We start from the raw sequence: 17,951 nt of genomic DNA, 5'->3' as shown, positions 1-17,951 counted from the left end.
CTTAGAGGATGTGAAAATAGCAGGTTTGCATAGATGAAATTACTGGGAAGAAGTGCAAGCTTGATGTACAAATTCTTTGACTATTACTGTCATAATTTCCTTTTTCTTGCAATTTTGAGTTATTTTAGATTATTAACTTCATCACTTGTCTATGACTGTTTACTTTTAATAAAGCCCCAGAGTTTTTAAGGCATAGCATGCTTTTTTCAGTCTTCCTTTCATTCTCCTTACTACTGCTCCCTTGTAAGGTCTCTCTTAACAGTGAAGTTGGTGATATGTTGCTTTCAGCAGCAGTTTAACAGTTTAATCTGTGAAATTTCACTAACTTTTTCAGTAAGTCACAAAACTGTAGAAATGAAACGGCCTAACAAATAAAGGAAAGTGTTACTTAAGGTTCAGAACATAACAGTTAGGCAGGAGCAAATGTAGTCTGAAAGTGTTTGTTGGTACCTTCCCAAGTATGCCTACTTTTGAGGTCCGTGTGGCACCATGTTGTAGTTCGTCAGGCCGAGCACAGAATGCTCCATGCTACCTGGAACCTGTGTGGAACACTTAAATGTGGCACCTTTCTCATCAGTAGCTTCTTATAGACATGTATCTAGATATTTCTAATAGCTGTAAACAGAATGTCTGGGCAGCATCACTGAGTTGTTAGACTGCTATGCTCTGTTGTGCTCCTACAGCTTTTGGTACAACTTCATCCTCGACAAAGGTCAGACATTCAGATGATCGGTGTCCTGATCTTTCTTGTGGCCCTGTCGTTTTTAAAGTATGGTGTGCCAGTTTGAAACACTTAATCTGAACGTTTGATACTGAACATGTGATCAATATCACAAATATAGTTTGATGCAGTATCTCAAACAGACAATGACACATCATCCAGTTGTTATTTCCTATCTTGAGAAAAGGAGCAGTTTTCTACCTAAGACGGTCCCCCTGCCTTTTTGCCATTATCTGTCTTAACAGTGTGTCCAAATTATACTGTCACGGAAAAGTTTTCCAGCTCTTATAGTCTCTTCATGCTTTCAAGTCCTTCCTTAGAATAACAACTTCTAGTTGATGTGTTTTCATGTGCTGTTTGTGGAGTCTATAAATGGATGTTGATTTCTTACACTAGTAAGAAGATTTTCTAAAGCTTACTCATATAAGCTTCAATTCTTCTCTGTTTATTCAGAAGTTTAAAGTTAAAGTGGAAACTGACCGGCCATAATCAATCAAAGTTTCCTGATTCCTTTGATGTAATTTAAACTAGTTGAGAATGGCATGCAAAGTAAACAGAAACTCAGAGATGAATGTTGTACAATGATTATCTTTATGTAGCCCTTAAAGATTGACGTGCTGTTATTATAGGCAAACTTGAAAATAAAAACAGGAATGCTGACCGCAGGACTGATTTCAGTTTGCTTAGAAGGACTCTCTTCCAGAGGGTACTGAGCATATATTTTTGTTGTATGGAATGCTGGTTACAATTTTCAGTTGAAAGTTGTGGCTTTATTTATGTAAGTTTTTGTATAGGAGGACGCAACAGAAAAGTTATACAATTTTAATGCAAATAGTCTTTCATACAAAACACTTAGGCTTCATGTACTACGTTTAGTATTTCTGTTTATTATTTAACAGGACCAGTTGATTTTGCATTTCTCAGATCATGTCAAGCACTGCAGTAGGTTATAATATAACTGTGGCCATTTCCACAGTTAGGTGGTGTATTTGTTAGACATAATAGACGTGTAATGCTGGCATTGTGCTAGTATTAATTGATAAAGGCAGTTGAAGTGGGCTGTATCAGTACAGTGTAGGGTTGCTGCTACCTTTTTAGGTTTCTCTCTCTTTTTCCTGGAATGTGCATTTGACAGAATAATATGGACCATTTTGGGCATGTAATTTTTTTAATTGATGGCCACTGTTGTGAAGCTGAGGGTTATGCAGGCCACATCACTGTGCTCTGATGTGGTGCCTTCCTCTCCTACAGGTAATATTTGCAGAATTGTTCCAGCTTCCATCTCCACCACACATTGAAGTCATGTACACAACACTGCTGATTGAACTGTGCAAGCTTCAGCCTGGCTCTTTACCACAAGTTGTATCCTTTCTGTGCTGCTGGAGAGCACTTACAAAATATGGTCTTTATTTTGTTTGTCTGTAGGTGATGGGTTAGCAATAAATACTGCACTAATATTTTACAGCAGCTGCATGAAACTTTGCCTATAACACTCACATGACATGAAAGAGTAGCACAGCCCACTTGGCCCAGGTCTAGATTTGCCAAGTGGGTAAGACTCTTCAGCTTTCTGGACAGTATTCTGGTACTTCCTCTGACCTTCCCAAGAAAGGCTGTCTTGGTGAGGGGATAAAATGCAATACTACTGCTTGTCACTGCAGCCTGTTTAGGTCTGGACAATGCGTGGCATGGTCACAGACACATTAAAGGCTGAGAAGGAAAGGAAGTGACAGACTTGATCTTTTCTTCTAACAACTCTGAGTGCTCCTACCTTTTTTTTTCAGTAGGAAGCGTAGCATATGATTTAAAGGAACTTGCCTGAGTTCCCACTCAGTGCTCCCACTAGGAGCATTCAAAAGGTCAGTAATCATCTGTCAGCTCAGACAGGGTGACTAAATGCCGAGGAAGGAAGCATGACTCCCAGCTAATTCTGGCTATTACATTGCCCCTTCTTTGCTGCCATTTTAGATCATGTTAGATAATCATTTTAGATCAAGCTCTACAGACTGTGGGAATGGAGGGCAGTTAACAGATGTCTATCCACTGGTAATGTCATGCCCAAATTTTTGTTCTACTTCATGATACCAGTCACTGTTTGCAAATAACATAATCTCAATGATTAGAGCTAAGTCTGTTTTAGAATTGTGTGGTCACCCATGCAGAAAGTTTTTAGTGTTAATAGGGACACTGTAAGAAAGATAAAGCCCTTGTTGGGTAAAGTCAGTGCAGACATGCTTTCTCAAGCCTTCAGTGATAATAAAAGATTGTGGCAAAGCATCAACAGCAGCCCACAAAGCTAGACTGGTGAGATTACAGAAGTACTCCATAAGGAGGCTGATATCTCTTCATATCAGTGCGGTTTTCCTTGTTGCATGATGTGAATTCTGGCTTTCTGTGGAAGAAGCCAACAGTCTCATTGCAATAATGGAAGAAAGACAGACTGGTACTAAAGAGTAGAACTCGCTATATACTTCATTTTTTCCACTGTGGACTTACTGTGATTTACCTGATTTTGGAGTAGACCCAGGGAGCTTTCACAATAAAAGGTTGATGACATTCTGTTCACAGATTGAAAGGAATAACTTCTGACTTATCTAGTGTTCTTCTGTTAACCTTAATAAGAAACTTCCAGCTTGCACAAGCCACAGAAATGCTCTACATGCGTTTGGATACAATGAATACAACATGTGTGGACAGGTAAATGTGTTTTGGAGACAGTGAAAAATGTTCCTCAATGTCCAACGTACAGGAAGAATGAAGAGGCTATGGAAAGAGTAGTCAGAAATCCTTGTTAAAACTTCTTGGTGCTATTCAAAATGTTTTCTGGGCTCTGGCTTTGAGTAATTTAAAGAGAAGGTGGAGGACTGACTGCTTGCCTCTCCCTCCCAGAACCACTCCCCCAGAGGTCACAACACTGTCTGTCTGTACAGGACAGTTAAGATTGGTGACAACTTTTACATGTTTAAAGCTGTTTGTAGCTGCCTTGTACTCTGTTGTCTAGTACTATGCCTGCTTCTTAGTGGTCTGGGAGTGGAGTTCATGGTGTATGTGCCAGCCAGAGGAGGAGAGTGTTGGTGATTTTGCCCTTTCAGTGAAGTCTGGGTTGTGTAGGAGAGCTGTTAATTACCCGTCAAAAATGGGAAAGTTGCATATTCACAGTAAGTTTACATTTTAATTGTTAGTTTAATGGGTCATCTCATTGTATGAAGCAACAGAGCATGACAGGCTGTCTGTCCATAAAGGCTTCTTTCTGACTCTCCGAACTCAGTGTTTTGTATCTGTCAACGTGAGTGCCTGTTTAACACTGTAATAGCTTTAGAGTTTTAGCTTGTCTTTGTAAAGTAGAATGCATTTATAACAAAATTTCCACTGAAAGTTTTCCTGCACTTCTGGCATTTAATGGAGCTTTCTTTTCTTTTTAATGAAGATTTATTAACTGGTTTTCTCACCACTTGAGCAACTTTCAGTTCCGTTGGAGCTGGGAAGACTGGTAAGTTTCTCTTCCTTTTGATCTGAACCTTGTAGTGTAAAAAACTTTAAAATGTCAGACTTATCCAGGAAGTGTCACAGCATAGTGGCCCTGTTAATTGCTTTCCTCCAGCTCTTCAGAGATCTTTCCTAATCTGTTCACCACCACTCAGTGGTAGATTATCTTGATGATCTCTTTAGTCACTGTATTGTCCCTGGTGAACTTTGCGATAAATCTCAAATGAGTGTTAGTATTCCATAAGTAGGGGAAGACAAAATCCAATTTCCTTAATTTGTACCGCACCCTCAATCAGCTGCTAGCAAATTTTCCAAAATGGCTCCCAAATTACTTCTAATGATTTGCCCTGACTCTTTGTATCCTGTATTACTCATTCAGTAATCTTGCTCTCTGTCCTACCCTAAACCTTTCATTATAACCTTTACCCTTCAGACCATGTGATCTGTTTCCCTCCTGCCAAATCCTAGCACCTGAAATTACGTCAAAGCTGGCCCTGCCATCCGTTCTTACTATGCCAAACCTTGAACTTGCATCTCTAGCAGGAGGTCCCTGGATTCCATCAACGTCTTGCCACAGGTTCCCCTGAGCTTTCTATTCCAGACACCCATGTAGCAAGAGAGATCACCTTGGGGTGAAGTCCTCCCTACAGTAACTTCCACAGCCTGCTACAATAGATGCTTTCCATAGCTGATCTGTCCCAGTGTCCTTGTGGAGAGGAGTGCAGCCCTTCTTGTGATACATTTTTTTGGCTTTACTTAAGTTTCTTGTGTTGTCCTCATGTGGAGTTAAGTGCTTGCTGGCTATCCTTGTATATGTCCATGTTGACTGACCAGGCAGCAGTCTTCAAAGAGCTGATTTGTCTTTGCTTGGATGTTCCTTGATGGTAACACTTCTGTGGGTTTCTCTCACAAGCTGCCATTTTTCACACATCTGGCAAGTGACTGTGTTTGAGATATCTCTTCATCTGAAATGTGTTTGAAATCAGCCAGAAGTTCAAAAATTCCTGTGAGGGAGGAGCAGACTATGAAATCCCACAAGGTTCCTTTCCTAAGGAAAGGGAAAGCCAGCTAACTGTAAACACAAATTATTTTTAATCTGGTGGGGGAAGGGAAGCTACTTGATAATATATCCCGCAGAGGTGAGATTCCAAGAATGCTAATGGCCAATAAGGAAATGGTGATAAACTTACCTCATTGTCTTAAAACTGCCTACACTGTAAAACTAAGTGACAAGCACTCAGTTGTCCTTAGACCATGATTGGTTTGTACCTATTAGACCAAGCCAAGAAGAGACTAAAGCACAAATTCTTTTGCTAAAAGCTATTGCATTCTATCATTTGATAGGTCAGATTGCCTTACTCAGGACCTTGAAAAGCCCAAGCCCAAATTTGTGAGAGAGGTTTTGGAAAAGTGCATGCGGTAAGTTAAGATCTTTGATAGTTGCATTCAAGGCAAAGTTTGTTCTTCTAGGTACTATCAGCTTCCTTTCAACCTGACTCTTGTCTTAGGCGTGTCTGTTCTTACAATTCAGTTTGAGTTAAGAAATGAGTCTGTTGTTCATATGATTTTAATCTGGTTTACCTATTTTAGGACACTTAGGGTACTACTTTAGATAGAGGGAGAAACAAGTGGAGCAGATCTGTCCTAGGTATGCACACATGTAGTTACAAAAAGACATGCTTCATCATAGGCATGGAAAGAAATAGACCTTAGGCAATATTCTTGGAAAGTATTCAGCATTCATAGAAATGGCGGTAACAGATCATTAGTACTACTAAAAACTGATAATCTAATCTTGATACTTCTAGGTGCCTCTGATGTTCATTGACTATAAAACACATACACAAACAACCTTCCAAACAAAAACCCCAAACCCTACAACAATAGTACACAGTCAGGACTGAACTTAAAATAGTTGAGACAGAGGGATATAGGAAAGAGAAGGAGCAAAATGTTAAAACAGCCTGTGTTATTCAGTATCCTACAGGAAAACATTCATCCATTTTTGGGTGAGTTCAGTATAGGAAGTGTGAAAGTATTGTGCTGCGAAACACATGCCATTTTTCTGGTGGCACTCTTACATTTCACTGAAAACTGTGTTAGCAAAATTAAGCCTTAGTGGGAGTGAAATAAGCTGGAAAGTAAAATGAAGACATCCAGTTTAATATTTTTTCTGCTTTGAATACCAATGTCTTACTAGTTTTCTGCAGCACATCTTAGGCTTTTGCATAAAACATCCTACCAGACAGCCCCTAAATCTTTTCACAGGCTAAATTAATTGTGTGAGGATGAAACTCTAGCATCAAAGAGTTCAAACAGAAAGCACGTGCTAGTAAGTTTGGTTTACTTAGCTCTTACTACCTAGCAGAAACTATCATTCTGTTGCATAAACATCCTGATTTTTGTTCTATGAAAGTTAAATACAGGAAAACCATTATAAAGCAGTCACTTTAGAATTAGCCCTGGTGTTATTCCCATTTTAATTCTACTGCTGTGAAACTTGTTATTTCCAGACTCTCCTACCATCAGCGAATAATAGACATTGTTCCTGCAAGTTTTTCTGTCCTCAGCCCTGCTAATCCAGTGTGTATTTACAAATATGGAGATGAAAGTAATAGTAAGTATTAAAGTTACTGAGGGGTCAAGGTAAAGAAAATAGTGTATCAGAGCAAGGAAGCACACTAGATTGACTGGAATATCAGTTGTCTTCATAAAAAAGAATACAGCTGAAATAAGTACCCGTGATTTTCATATGGCTAAATGTGTTTCATGTGAGCAGTTAATATATATTAAGCCTGGATCTCTGTAATATAATCACGTTTGTTACTTTATGAAGAAAAGAAAATCCAAATACATGAAGTTCCTCTTGCTGAGGTGGTTGTGGTGCTGTGCATCATTGTTTGCCAGAAGTCTAAAATAGATAAATTTTCCAATTTCCCCTGTTTGAGCGCAATGCTAAGCAAAAGTCAGCATATGAAGTCATATGGGGTTTATTTTTTGAACTTCTTGAAACAATAGAAGATATTGCCAGTAAACTTTGTTTAATGAAGCATATGGAGGCAGCAGATGATGTGAAGATTGAGGTAGAGAAATACCTTGTTATTCCTTTTATTATGCAAAATAAACACAATCCTAAGCGTAAAAGTCATCATCAAAGATAGAGTGAGGAAAACCAAGGAAGTATTGTATTTTCAAGAAATTGGTGGATGCTGAAGTAGAGCTTTAGACAGGAGAGTGATTACCTGACCTCAGCTCTGAAGGTTCTACTCTAAGTTTTGAATATAATGTTAAGAACATGAAATGTGTTGAGAAGTTTAATGGAATAGTAGTGTGGACAATGATGTTGGAAACAGCTAGTTTAAGGTGTTGCTGGGAAGTGTACTTGTTTCTCTGAGAGGCAAACTGATGTTAAAAATACTCACTTGCCTTCTTATGTATTTTTGACCTCTTTGCTTTTGTTTAGGGTCTCTTCCTGGATATACTGTGGCACTCTGTTTAACAATCGCAATTAAAAATAAGGCCAGTAATGATGAAATCTTCAGTATTTTAAAAGACGTGCCTAATCCAAACCAGGATGATGATGATGGTAAGATACATGCTGTTAGGCTTTGGCAGGCTGTAATTTTTGTGTGTAGACTGATCTGCCATCCTTTGGAGCTATGGGTGTGGTGGTTAACAGAACTGTATGCTTTTCCTTCTAATAGTTGCTTTATCAGTAAGTGGAAATAATACACCATTGTTAGGGTTTGTTGTAAGCATCTTGCATGCAGAGACAGGCCTGTTTTTCGTAACAGAGTTAACCTGGTGCTTGAGATGTGTTTTCGTGTGATTATTGACAGAGGTAGCATAAAGAATCTAACATTTCCTTTGCCTTCAGCAACAGAGTGCAGTTTGTGCTGTTATCTTCATGCTTGAGATTACGGGCGCGTGCCCAGTGTGGGAGCTTCCCTCCCTCGGTGCTGTCCCACAACAGATAAGATAGCTGGCATGCTGGCAATAGCCTTCCATAAAACAAACTCACGATAGGACTCCACTCATTCTTTTTAGCTTCACAGCCACAGAGAGCATTGGTTCCTAAAGCCTGCGTGTTTTAGGGGGTGAGAAGGAATGCGAGATGAAGAATTAAGAAGTGATCTTTACAGTGGGGTCAGCTTCAGTATTTCTGTAATATTTGCAAGTGTTCTGTTATACAAGCAGAGAGCAGCAATGATCTGTTTTTTGTCCTGGGATTCACCAACATGTTTACTAATTTGCTTTAGGCACCACACAGTAATGAGTGCTCTCCCTCCTGCCTGTCTTCAGCTGCAGGTAGCTGCAGCTACAGGAGGGGACTTGGCACCATTCACTCCTAGCACCCATGTTTGCTATACATGCTTGCTGGACCCTTCTCCCATGTTATAAATAGTCAACCGGTGTACCCTAATCATCCTTACCTTCCACTCTCCTGCCTTTATGGCCTGCTAGGCCTTCAGCTTGATGCATAACTCTGCAGTTTCCTTTGCTGCCTTTCTCTGCTGCCGTCCATCAGTGTTGTTGTGTGTTGGTAGCGTGGCTGTGTTTCTGATAACTTCTTCAGTGACCTGGAATTCTTTCTGCATGTTTTCCCCATGGCAAAATGGGAGCCTGAAGGTCTGCACATTTTGGGAAGTCTTTAGTAGCTCCCTGCTCAGCCTTGAAAACCCCTGTTGATGAAGCTCTTTTGTGAAATGAGTTAAAACCATAAGTTATCTCTACAGTTTTATGAGTAGCTTACATACTCTACTTGAAGTACTTATAGTTTCAATTTTAAATAACTTGCAGATGAAGGATTTACCTTCAACCCTCTGAAAATAGAAGTCTTTGTTCAAACTCTGCTCCATCTAGCTGCAAAGTCTTTCAGCCACTCCTTCAGTGCCCTGGCCAAGTAAGTCTAATATGTGCATTATTTTGGGGCTTACAGAACTATTTTGTTCTGACAGTGGAATGCATGATAAAAGAACTGGACTGGGAGCTTCAGCAATGGTTTAGGTGTTCCACAATGCAATATGGTTAGGAGAACTAATGACACTACTTACTGAAGGAATGGTGGTGTAAATGCTAGGTTATATATGTGAATGGAATTAACAGAAATTTGTACATTACAGCCATGTGATGTACATCAGACAAATGAGACAGGTTTGGAACATTACTCCATTTTAGAGTTACAGATTTGGTGATTATGGTGAGGAACAAGGGGGTTCTCCTTACATTTGAATGACTGGGTAGCTCCCACCACAATATCTTGGACTATGATTATGACTCTAGAACAGTTGCGTCTGTATAAAAAATGAAAGAAAAAGAAAAAAAGAAACTTCAAAGCAGACTGGTACAGACTTCTTTTATCTACCAAAGCACAGTAAAATCCATTGTAAAATACTTCAGAGTGCATCCCTTAAAGATATGCTTTAAGTTTTAAAGAATTTACTGCACCTTTTTAGCAAAATGAGATAAAATAAACTAATTTTTAATTCTGTGTACTTTGGAGCTGCTCTTAAGTGGTCTTGATACATGAAAGGTAGTCACATGCATCTTAATGAGTTATTTTTTATCTTCCTTAAATATATATAAAGCTGTTACAAAAACAAGCACCTGGGAGCTTTATAGAGGCAATGTTGATAAGAAGCTGTAGGTAGTCACCTGCAAGCAGTAGTACAAGAGGCAGGGTGATGTGAATACTTAGAGCCATGGTATTTTTACTGCTGCACACCAACGGTGGTAGCCATGAGATCAAAAAGAGCCTCTTATGCTTTGTCATTCTATTACAATAAGCTGGGTTGTGAATGGTGTGTAGCAGTCAGCATAACTCTGCTAAAATAGAGGCTTTTAGCAGCATTTCCTTTAAAAAGAGGCAGATTGGGTAAGTGTCTAAAGTTATGGGAACACATATCCAGAGGAAGAAGGTCTAAGGCTCCAAAGGCAGCAAATTTTGCTCCAGCTGTGTATAGATCAGCACGAAGCATGAAAGTGCCTCCTGCTTTTAAGAGTATAAGAAATGTAGCCCAGCTTCAGGGAGTAGGTTCACCACTAAGATTTAAGTTGCTTTGAGGAGCTGTCATGCCTTTGTAGCCTGTTTTAGCTCAGGATGGTTATGTATTCCAGGGAATAGTTGTTCGAGTATTGCTGCACAGTCACAAAATTTTCTTTTGGACAATATAAACCACTGGCCTTGTGTCTGCTGCTCTTTTGACTTGATCCCAACCCTACCACTGACTACTTGTATCTATTAAAAGGTTTCATGAAGTCTTCAAAACGCTTGCTGAAAGTGATGAGGGGAAACTCCATGTTCTGAGGGTTGTATATGAGGTTTGGAAGAATCATCCACAGGTGAGAGGTTGCAATGTCAAGTATCTTTGTGAGCTTCAACTCACAGAGGTCATATTTAATAAAAGACATTACAGTTTGCTTTATATAATTAAAAAATAACTTGTCTGTTGTTAACATATTTGAAGGAAGGTTTAAATTGTATTTACTGTTGTTATAAGTGCCTAAAATGAAGGCTGGACATAAAATATATACCATCAGTGAGGCCTCCTCTTCCTCAGAGTTCATTGTGGAAAGACAAAGGCTGTCATTCTGACTCAGATTCATACTATGCTGTTTGTCATACAAGAGAAAAAACTTTTGCTAAAATCATGTTTCTGCTCAAAATTGGGAAGCAGTGTACATGTGAAAATTGAAATAAGGTGTAGATCTCATCAAAAGCAACATTCTTAGAAATGGAGAAACCTGGGGGGTTTGGGGGCTTTTTTTTTTTTTTTTTTTCAATTGCTAGTGAAAGCCATACAGTTATTCCACAAAGCTCATGTTGGAGTCACTGTTGGGTGTGGGCAGACTGAGTAGAGCTTGCAGTCAGTGGCTATTCAGAACAGATCAGTCTGACAGTGCCATGATTATGTTCATTCTTGAGCCAGAGGAAATAACACCCTGAAAGACCTATGAAAAATGCTTCTGTTGTTTAAGCTGTTCGGTTTCTTCACAGCAGTTGTTTTCTCCCTCAGCTGTCATTCTTCTATAAATAGAAATCGATAAGGAACTCTAGCTGAATTTGTCTGCATTAATTATTTCACGTATTCCTTACTGGTGTATTTGTGTTGCACTTTGTTGTGCTTGAAAGTGAACTGTACCTCACAGCTGAATAGGCAAGACTTTCAGAAGCGATGCCACTGAGAACGAGAGGTAATCCTTGCATCTGCTACTGGACCTGTGGCCCATTCCCTAGGGGAAAAGCTGGACACCTAGAAGATACCTATGCAAGATGTCATCTCTCTTCTAAGTAGAGTAAAAACATCCAAAAAGCAAGATTTTTTAATATATTAAACTTCCTACCCAAATTACTGGCCTTGAAAATGTGACGATTACAGTCTGACCTACTTCTTACTGCCATTTTACTGGATCAGAAGAAATTACATTACTGCAGTCTAATATCCGTATCCTCTTCCTCTCCATGCCTTTGTATTGCAGCATGACTGAACTGAGATGGAAGTTTCAAACCCAAGCTAAACAGTCATGTTAGATTTTTATTAATAAATTCAGATGCTTTAAAAATATCAAGTGCAAAAGTTATGGAGGTCTGTGGTTCTACTTGATCATGGAACTTAAATTTTCCTCTCTTGCATTATTGCCATTAGTCTTTTGCTTCTGGCCAAGCACTTCTTTTTCCTGAGTCCCCAGCCTCCTAAGCACACAGAAGAAATGTTCCTGGACAGCAGGAAACTTGTCCAGAGTCTGTTTTCATGCCGCTTGCCCTACTACCACATCTATGGGAATGCCCTTTGATTTGGTTCAGTCTATCAGCAGTATTCGGAAGGCAGATTGTGCTAATGAGCGATCTATGCTGCAGGTAGTGATTTAGCAATAGGAGTCAGCAGTCCCTGGACCTATAAGTAAGGTTGTGGTGGTGACTTCATAAAGAGAAACTTTAACATAGAGATTAAATGTTTTTCCCAAAGCCCTAGGTCTGTGTTTCTTGGAAGATCAGCCTCAGTAATCAGAAATTCTTCCTGGCAATACAGAAAGACAAATAGAGCATAGGATGCTATCCTGGGACTTGAAAGTTCAGTGCTGAATCTTCTGTATGATTCATTCAGTTATTTTAATTTTCCTTCCTTAAAAGGAGCTTTGTTGCACTTCCTTATTTGACAATGGGTGGTTGTAAGGATAAATACAGTGCAGGCTGTAGTTCTTAGATACTGTGGCATTCAAGCACAGGAGGAACTAAGATAAGCCTTTTTTCTGAACAGCTTGCAACTGCTTCAGTCAGTAACTCCTCTCTGCAGTTGCCTGCTAGATTGCTTGCAACGCCCCCCAAGAATCATGGCAGTGCCTTTAGCAAGTAGGCACCTCCATTGACTACACAGCACTAGCTCTGTCCTGAAATGAATAGTTCCTGTGGAGAAGAGCTTACTGTCATGTTTGAAGACTGTTGCATTTCAAGGAGAGTAAGCTAACAGTAGCTCCTTCATTATGGTGATCCAACAGGTGTATATGCTCTGGTTTGAGCACTTTGATGTCAAATACTAGGACTTGTGTCTCTAAGGCCTCACTTCCAGCTATGCTGCTTGTATATTTTGCTTTTGTATGGAAGTATATATGTTAACAAAGAGTGACACATCACTTTCACAAGAAGTAAAAAACATTGTTAAACAAAATCAAAATACTTTATGTAATCAATATAGAAACCCTAATTTGAGCAGTTTTAGACTAGACTACCCAGCTTCCTAAAGTATGTGAAATTACCCAGTAATATCACTAACGAAGAGTTGCACCAAACCATCTATGGTTTTATCTGAGGCTAGAATACTTTACACATTGTGTGTGCAAGCCCTTTTCTTATTTTGAATTACTAACATGTCTTTCACAAAATATAGATGATTGCTGTGCTTGTGGACAAGATGATTCGGACACAAATTGTTGACTGTGCTGCAGTAGCAAATTGGATCTTCTCTTCAGAGCTTGCACATGATTTTACTAGGTAACAAGAATTTGTCTTGAGTTGTTATTTGTCTCTGAATTACTATTTTAAGTGGCCAGTACATAGTTTAATCTATGAAAACTGCGCAGTGGAAGCAAAAGGTACAATTAAGCTTTTGCTCCTTCTACAAAATATGTACTTCAACATTTTTCTTTCTGAGTTGAGGTATGAATGTTTACATGGCAGTGCAAGAATGTTGCTAGTATGTCATTTTGCAAGTAGTCTCTAAGCCTGCCAAAGCAGAACAACACTGGAACTATTTCTTGACAAAGTCTGTTGCTGTGTGTTAAATAGTTGCTGGCTTAGTGTGGTGCTGGTCTTTGCTTGAGGTGTGTAACTTGTGCCACTATTGATGCATTGCTTACTGAGAACAGGAGAAGTGTTTGGTCTGAGAAGTCAATTTGAGGTTGGTAGTCTTGCAGTAAGAGTAAGAAATACAATGCTGGTTTGTAAACGTACTGCAAAAAAAAAGGGTAGAAATGGTTGTTAAGCTTTATTACATTACAGGTATGCTTTCCTATATGCCAAGTGTTTGCTCACTCTAGTAGGTGTCTTAGATGATATTAAGTTGTTTTTCTTTTAATTCTCCCAGAGAATTTTTTTCTGTAAGAAACAATATATAGTTTTATATCTTGGACTAGCATGTAATGTAGTGTTTTGAGCTTTATGTCTTTCCTAGGTTTTATATCTGGGAGATCTTACATTCCACAATTCGTAAGATGAATAAGCATGTTCTGAAGATTCACAAAGAACTGGAGGAGACTAAGGCAAGACTGGCCAGGCAGCACAAAAGAGTGAGTAATTTGTTGGTAATTTTTATTATTTCAAGCTAAGTTATACAAACCAGCATGCTGTCAGACTGGCACGTGGTTGGTTTTGGGAAGGTCTGAACAAATACATTTATCAGGAAACACGTCTGCAGACATGTGGTTGTCTGTAGCACTAAGACATCAAAAACTGGATGCCTGTTCTCAGTCTACCTTTCTAATGGTAGCTATAACCGAAGAATTCAGTAAAATCTTTTAAGGGAATTCATATGTGTTTGTTCTGTTCAAGCTCTCTCTCACAGTTTTCTCTTCCAATATGAGTATGTCTTCCACTTGCCTTCCAATCTGAATTCCGATTACCTGATTATATAACAATAAGAAAAGTTACGAATTATTTACAGTAAGTTCTGTTAAAGAGTACTCTTGTGGCTTCCATGCAGAAGTGCACGGAAACAGCTATTTGCTATTGAAAATTTGGCTGTTACTGTTCTTCTGATGGATGCTGCTGGATTCTGACACTGGCATCTGTCACTTCCTTCTTCCAGCTTATTTTTCAGAACACCTCTGCATGATCTGGGTTACTATATACAACAAACTGACCAGCAAGCAGCTGCTGTTGTGTTCAGTTGTCCTGAGTGGGACAGTAGAATAGGGTGTGAGAGTGTCTTCTGTGGCAGCTGCAAAAGGTGGGGCTTATGAACATGTTGAGAGTTGCAGAGAGCAAGAGAGTATTTCACTCTTTGTATGTAGTCTAGCTCCAAAACTTTGGTCAAAGTCCATGTCAGAATCTGGCACATGGCACAGAGGCTGCTGATGGTTTTTGAAGAAACCTGCACAAGTCAGTCATTTTTCCAGAAGCTTCTGTTGAGAGATCACAAATACCTCACTGTTTGCCAGTGTCAGTTCATCCCAGCCCCTTCATCTTGTTTCCTTCATTCCCAGCAACAGCCATCCAAGTTGCTTACATCCTCAATTTACATTGATCAGCAGTTAATAAATGCCTGTGATTATTGAAGACCTAGATGCAGTCATTGATCTTACTGTGAGGCAAAGAGCATCTCTGGCGTCTCTAAACAAATATACCAGTGTTTTCATTTCTGTACTTGTCTCTTGCTGCAGTTCTTTATTACCGGGTACTTTAAATGAGTATTGTGCCAGGAAGAAACATTTGGATGCAACAGTGAGTAGTTCTGCAGGCTGTTGCTCTGCTGCATGACCATTCCTTTTAGAGGAAGTAAGCTGTCAAATTTTGGTGTCCCCATCAGGAAGTGGATTGCCTTACTACAGAATGAGTCCAAGGCTTACATGATTTCTCTTAAGTTCTGTTGGTCCTTTAGCATTTTGAGTTCAGGAAACATGTAGATGGGGAAGAAGCAAATTCCTATAGAGAGAATAAAATTAAATTCTCACTTGCTTTGGTAAATCATTTTTATTTTTTATGCTCATTCAGAGCTGTAACTACGTTCCAATTGTGAGTTTCATTTGTTATGTGGTAGGTGAGTTAACACATGGCCCTATATTTGTCACAAGCTGCACATGCTCCTTTCACAAATATTTGAAGTTTTGAGCTGTTAATTTTTGGGTAATTTTGGCACAGAATCAATCCTATGAGACTGAAGCAACATCTGTATTTGAGCGTACCGTAATCCATCAGATCCTGCCTTTCCTCCTGTATACATTCTAGTCTTGTGTAAGACTTCATTACCTGAGCTCTCAAGACTAGTACTTACGGGTATTTTGTGGTTTTGGTGGTTGCTGTGTTGTTTTGTTTCAGTTTTGAGGCAATGAGGACCCGCAGTGTTCCTAGTTAGGAGTTTGGTTTCCTTGCTGATCTGTTCTAGTCTGAGAGCATCCGTTTTGATCGTGAATATAGGGAGTCCCCACTTTAACACCATGGGCTACAGTCTCTAGTCTTCCTTTTGTGCTAACCAGCCAGATTCACCTGAGTTCTTGTACAGAAGTGCTTTATTTTTTTTGGCCATGAGGTTTCAGAATTGTTCGCTGAATTAATTACCTGCCCTGCTGCAGTGGATACAATTTTTAAAAATCTACACTGGTTTTTTTTTTTTAAAAAAAAAAAAGTGGTTTATTATCTGGTAATGATAAAGTCAGCGGGGGTATTACTTTTTAATGTGTTTTTACTAAAAAAAAGCTAGTAAAAAACCTTTAAGCTTGCACTGGTTTCTCTGGAACCTTGTGGGGTTTTGTGTTAGTGTGTGTGTCCCCCTCCCCCCGGGGCTTTCCTATATTGGCATTTTTCATTCAAAATTTCTTTCCTGACCTATGTTCAAAGTAAATGTCCTTCAAAATACTTGCCAAGCTACAGAGCAGCTTCCGTTGCTGCTCTTTAGTTGCTCTGCAGGCCTTTTCATGTGCGGAACCAGAGGGCATTAACAGTACCCACAGGTAGCCAGGTTGTTAGTTACCCTTGTGGTGTTGTCACTTACAGCGAGACAGTGATGATGATGACGACGACGATGACCGAAGCAGCGATCGGGAAGATGGACCGCTAGAGGAGCAGATAGAGCGCTTGCAGGAGAAAGTAGAGTCAGCCCAGAGCGAGCAAAAGAATCTCTTCCTTGTTATATTCCAGGTAACGATGGGCAAAGTCTCTCCTCACTTTCAGGTTTTAAAGTGACTGGATTTATGAGCTTTCAGGGGCACCTGTATTTCAGACATCCTCTTGGACGGCGGGAAAGGGTTGGTGGGTTTGCTATCGGTTAGAGTCAGTCTAGGTCATCCCACTGCAAAGGTTCCTTCTGAGCAGGTTCTGTTCAGTTTCAAGTGCTCAGGAACAGCAGAGTTCTGCTAGCATACAGTTTCCTGAACAACCAGAAGGTAACTGGATTTTATTTGCTTACTAAATTCAGTGTTTGCCAAACAAAATAATTATTCTCACATTGCTGTTCAAGGCTTCTGTCCGCTAGATCCTCTCATCTGAGGTTAGGATCCTGCTTTCATTTGACGAGACTGAAAAAGTATTGTGTTTTCCTCTCCTGCAGCGTTTCATTATGTTGTTAACTGAGCACTTAGTGCGCTGTGAAACTGGTGGAATTGATGTATTTACACCTTGGTACAAGAGCTGTATAGAGAGGTTGCAGCAGATCTTCCTACAGGTAAGTTTCGTGTCTCGGTTTGGAAGGCTGTGGGCAGGGACATGCTGGATAGAGAAGCTTTGTGGCTGGAGGACTGAGCACACCTTGGGAGCAGCAGTAGGTGGTAGCAGCATGGCTTCTCTGACGGCTAGTGTGGGGCTGGGGCATAACTCTGGTTGGGGCCACATCTCTGCCACAGACTGGTGGAGTAACTGGTCCCTGGTTAATTCCTGCACTGTAAGCATACTGCAAAAAAATACCGAGATGTGATTAGGAACTTTGCTGAGCTCCCCTTAATTGTCTGTTTATAGCAAGGGCAAACTTGTGAGTGAACGAGAATACTAAAATAGATGTCTTTTAAATAAGTGGATTAAAATACTGCAGAATTCTTTTTAACAAGATGCATAAATACCTATTAAAAATAATTTTTGAATTCTTGGCTCAGTAGTAAATCAGGTTACAAGCACAGGTGGCTGGATGAAAGAGATAGTAATAGAAAATTATACCTGTGTGAGCAGAAGATGTGTTGAAGAATGGGAGTGGTGGTACAATTCTGCCCTGGGCTGAACTCTCTCCTGGTAGTAGATGTGGCTTCAGAGGAAAGCAAGTGTCATGATTCTTCTAGGATATCTCTGCAGCTGCATGGTATCCTGCACACAACTCAGGGTCCAGGAGTGGAGAGCTACAGGGATCACAGTGCTTCTCAAGATGGGATTTCAGCACATGCTTCCTTTTTGCAGCCAGTAGTGGCTTTTCTTGTCAGTGGCCACTGTGTTGTGGAAATGAGATGTGCTTGACAAGTTTGATCAAAGCATTTGACCTGTGATTCTTCCATGTCTTGACTTCTCTGCCTGTTCTTATATAAAGATAAACCAATAAAGATTTATGGTTTT

General features: G+C 39.8%; 1 protein-coding gene across 2 annotated transcripts in view; it reads left to right on the top strand.

Moving 5' to 3' along the window:
- The window catches only part of NCBP1 (nuclear cap binding protein subunit 1), a 31,597-nt gene that overhangs the window by 11,147 nt on the left and 2,499 nt on the right, over positions 1-17,951 (top strand). Inside the window, exons 11-23 of one of the 2 annotated variants that reach the window (XM_075078593.1) lie at positions 1,973-2,083; positions 3,354-3,418; positions 4,149-4,211; positions 5,552-5,626; positions 6,721-6,824; positions 7,671-7,793; positions 9,008-9,110; positions 10,456-10,549; positions 13,093-13,196; positions 13,876-13,990; positions 16,413-16,556; positions 16,966-17,079; positions 17,684-17,950. In XM_075078593.1, coding sequence (XP_074934694.1) covers positions 1,973-2,083; positions 3,354-3,418; positions 4,149-4,211; positions 5,552-5,626; positions 6,721-6,824; positions 7,671-7,793; positions 9,008-9,110; positions 10,456-10,549; positions 13,093-13,196; positions 13,876-13,990; positions 16,413-16,556; positions 16,966-17,079; positions 17,684-17,884 — 1,416 coding nt within the window. In that variant the 3' untranslated portion in view covers positions 17,885-17,950. Of the gene's footprint in view, positions 1-1,972; positions 2,084-3,353; positions 3,419-4,148; positions 4,212-5,551; positions 5,627-6,720; positions 6,825-7,670; positions 7,794-9,007; positions 9,111-10,455; positions 10,550-13,092; positions 13,197-13,875; positions 13,991-16,412; positions 16,557-16,965; positions 17,080-17,683; position 17,951 lie in introns of those variants that run through there. The other variant, XM_075078594.1, reaches the window with a different exon arrangement.

Source organism: Phalacrocorax aristotelis, chromosome Z (genome assembly GCF_949628215.1).
Source record: "Phalacrocorax aristotelis chromosome Z, bGulAri2.1, whole genome shotgun sequence".
NCBI lineage: Eukaryota > Metazoa > Chordata > Aves > Suliformes > Phalacrocoracidae > Phalacrocorax > Phalacrocorax aristotelis.
Note: the sequence above shows the minus strand (reverse complement) of the source record. Positions and strands in the feature narration are given on the sequence as shown.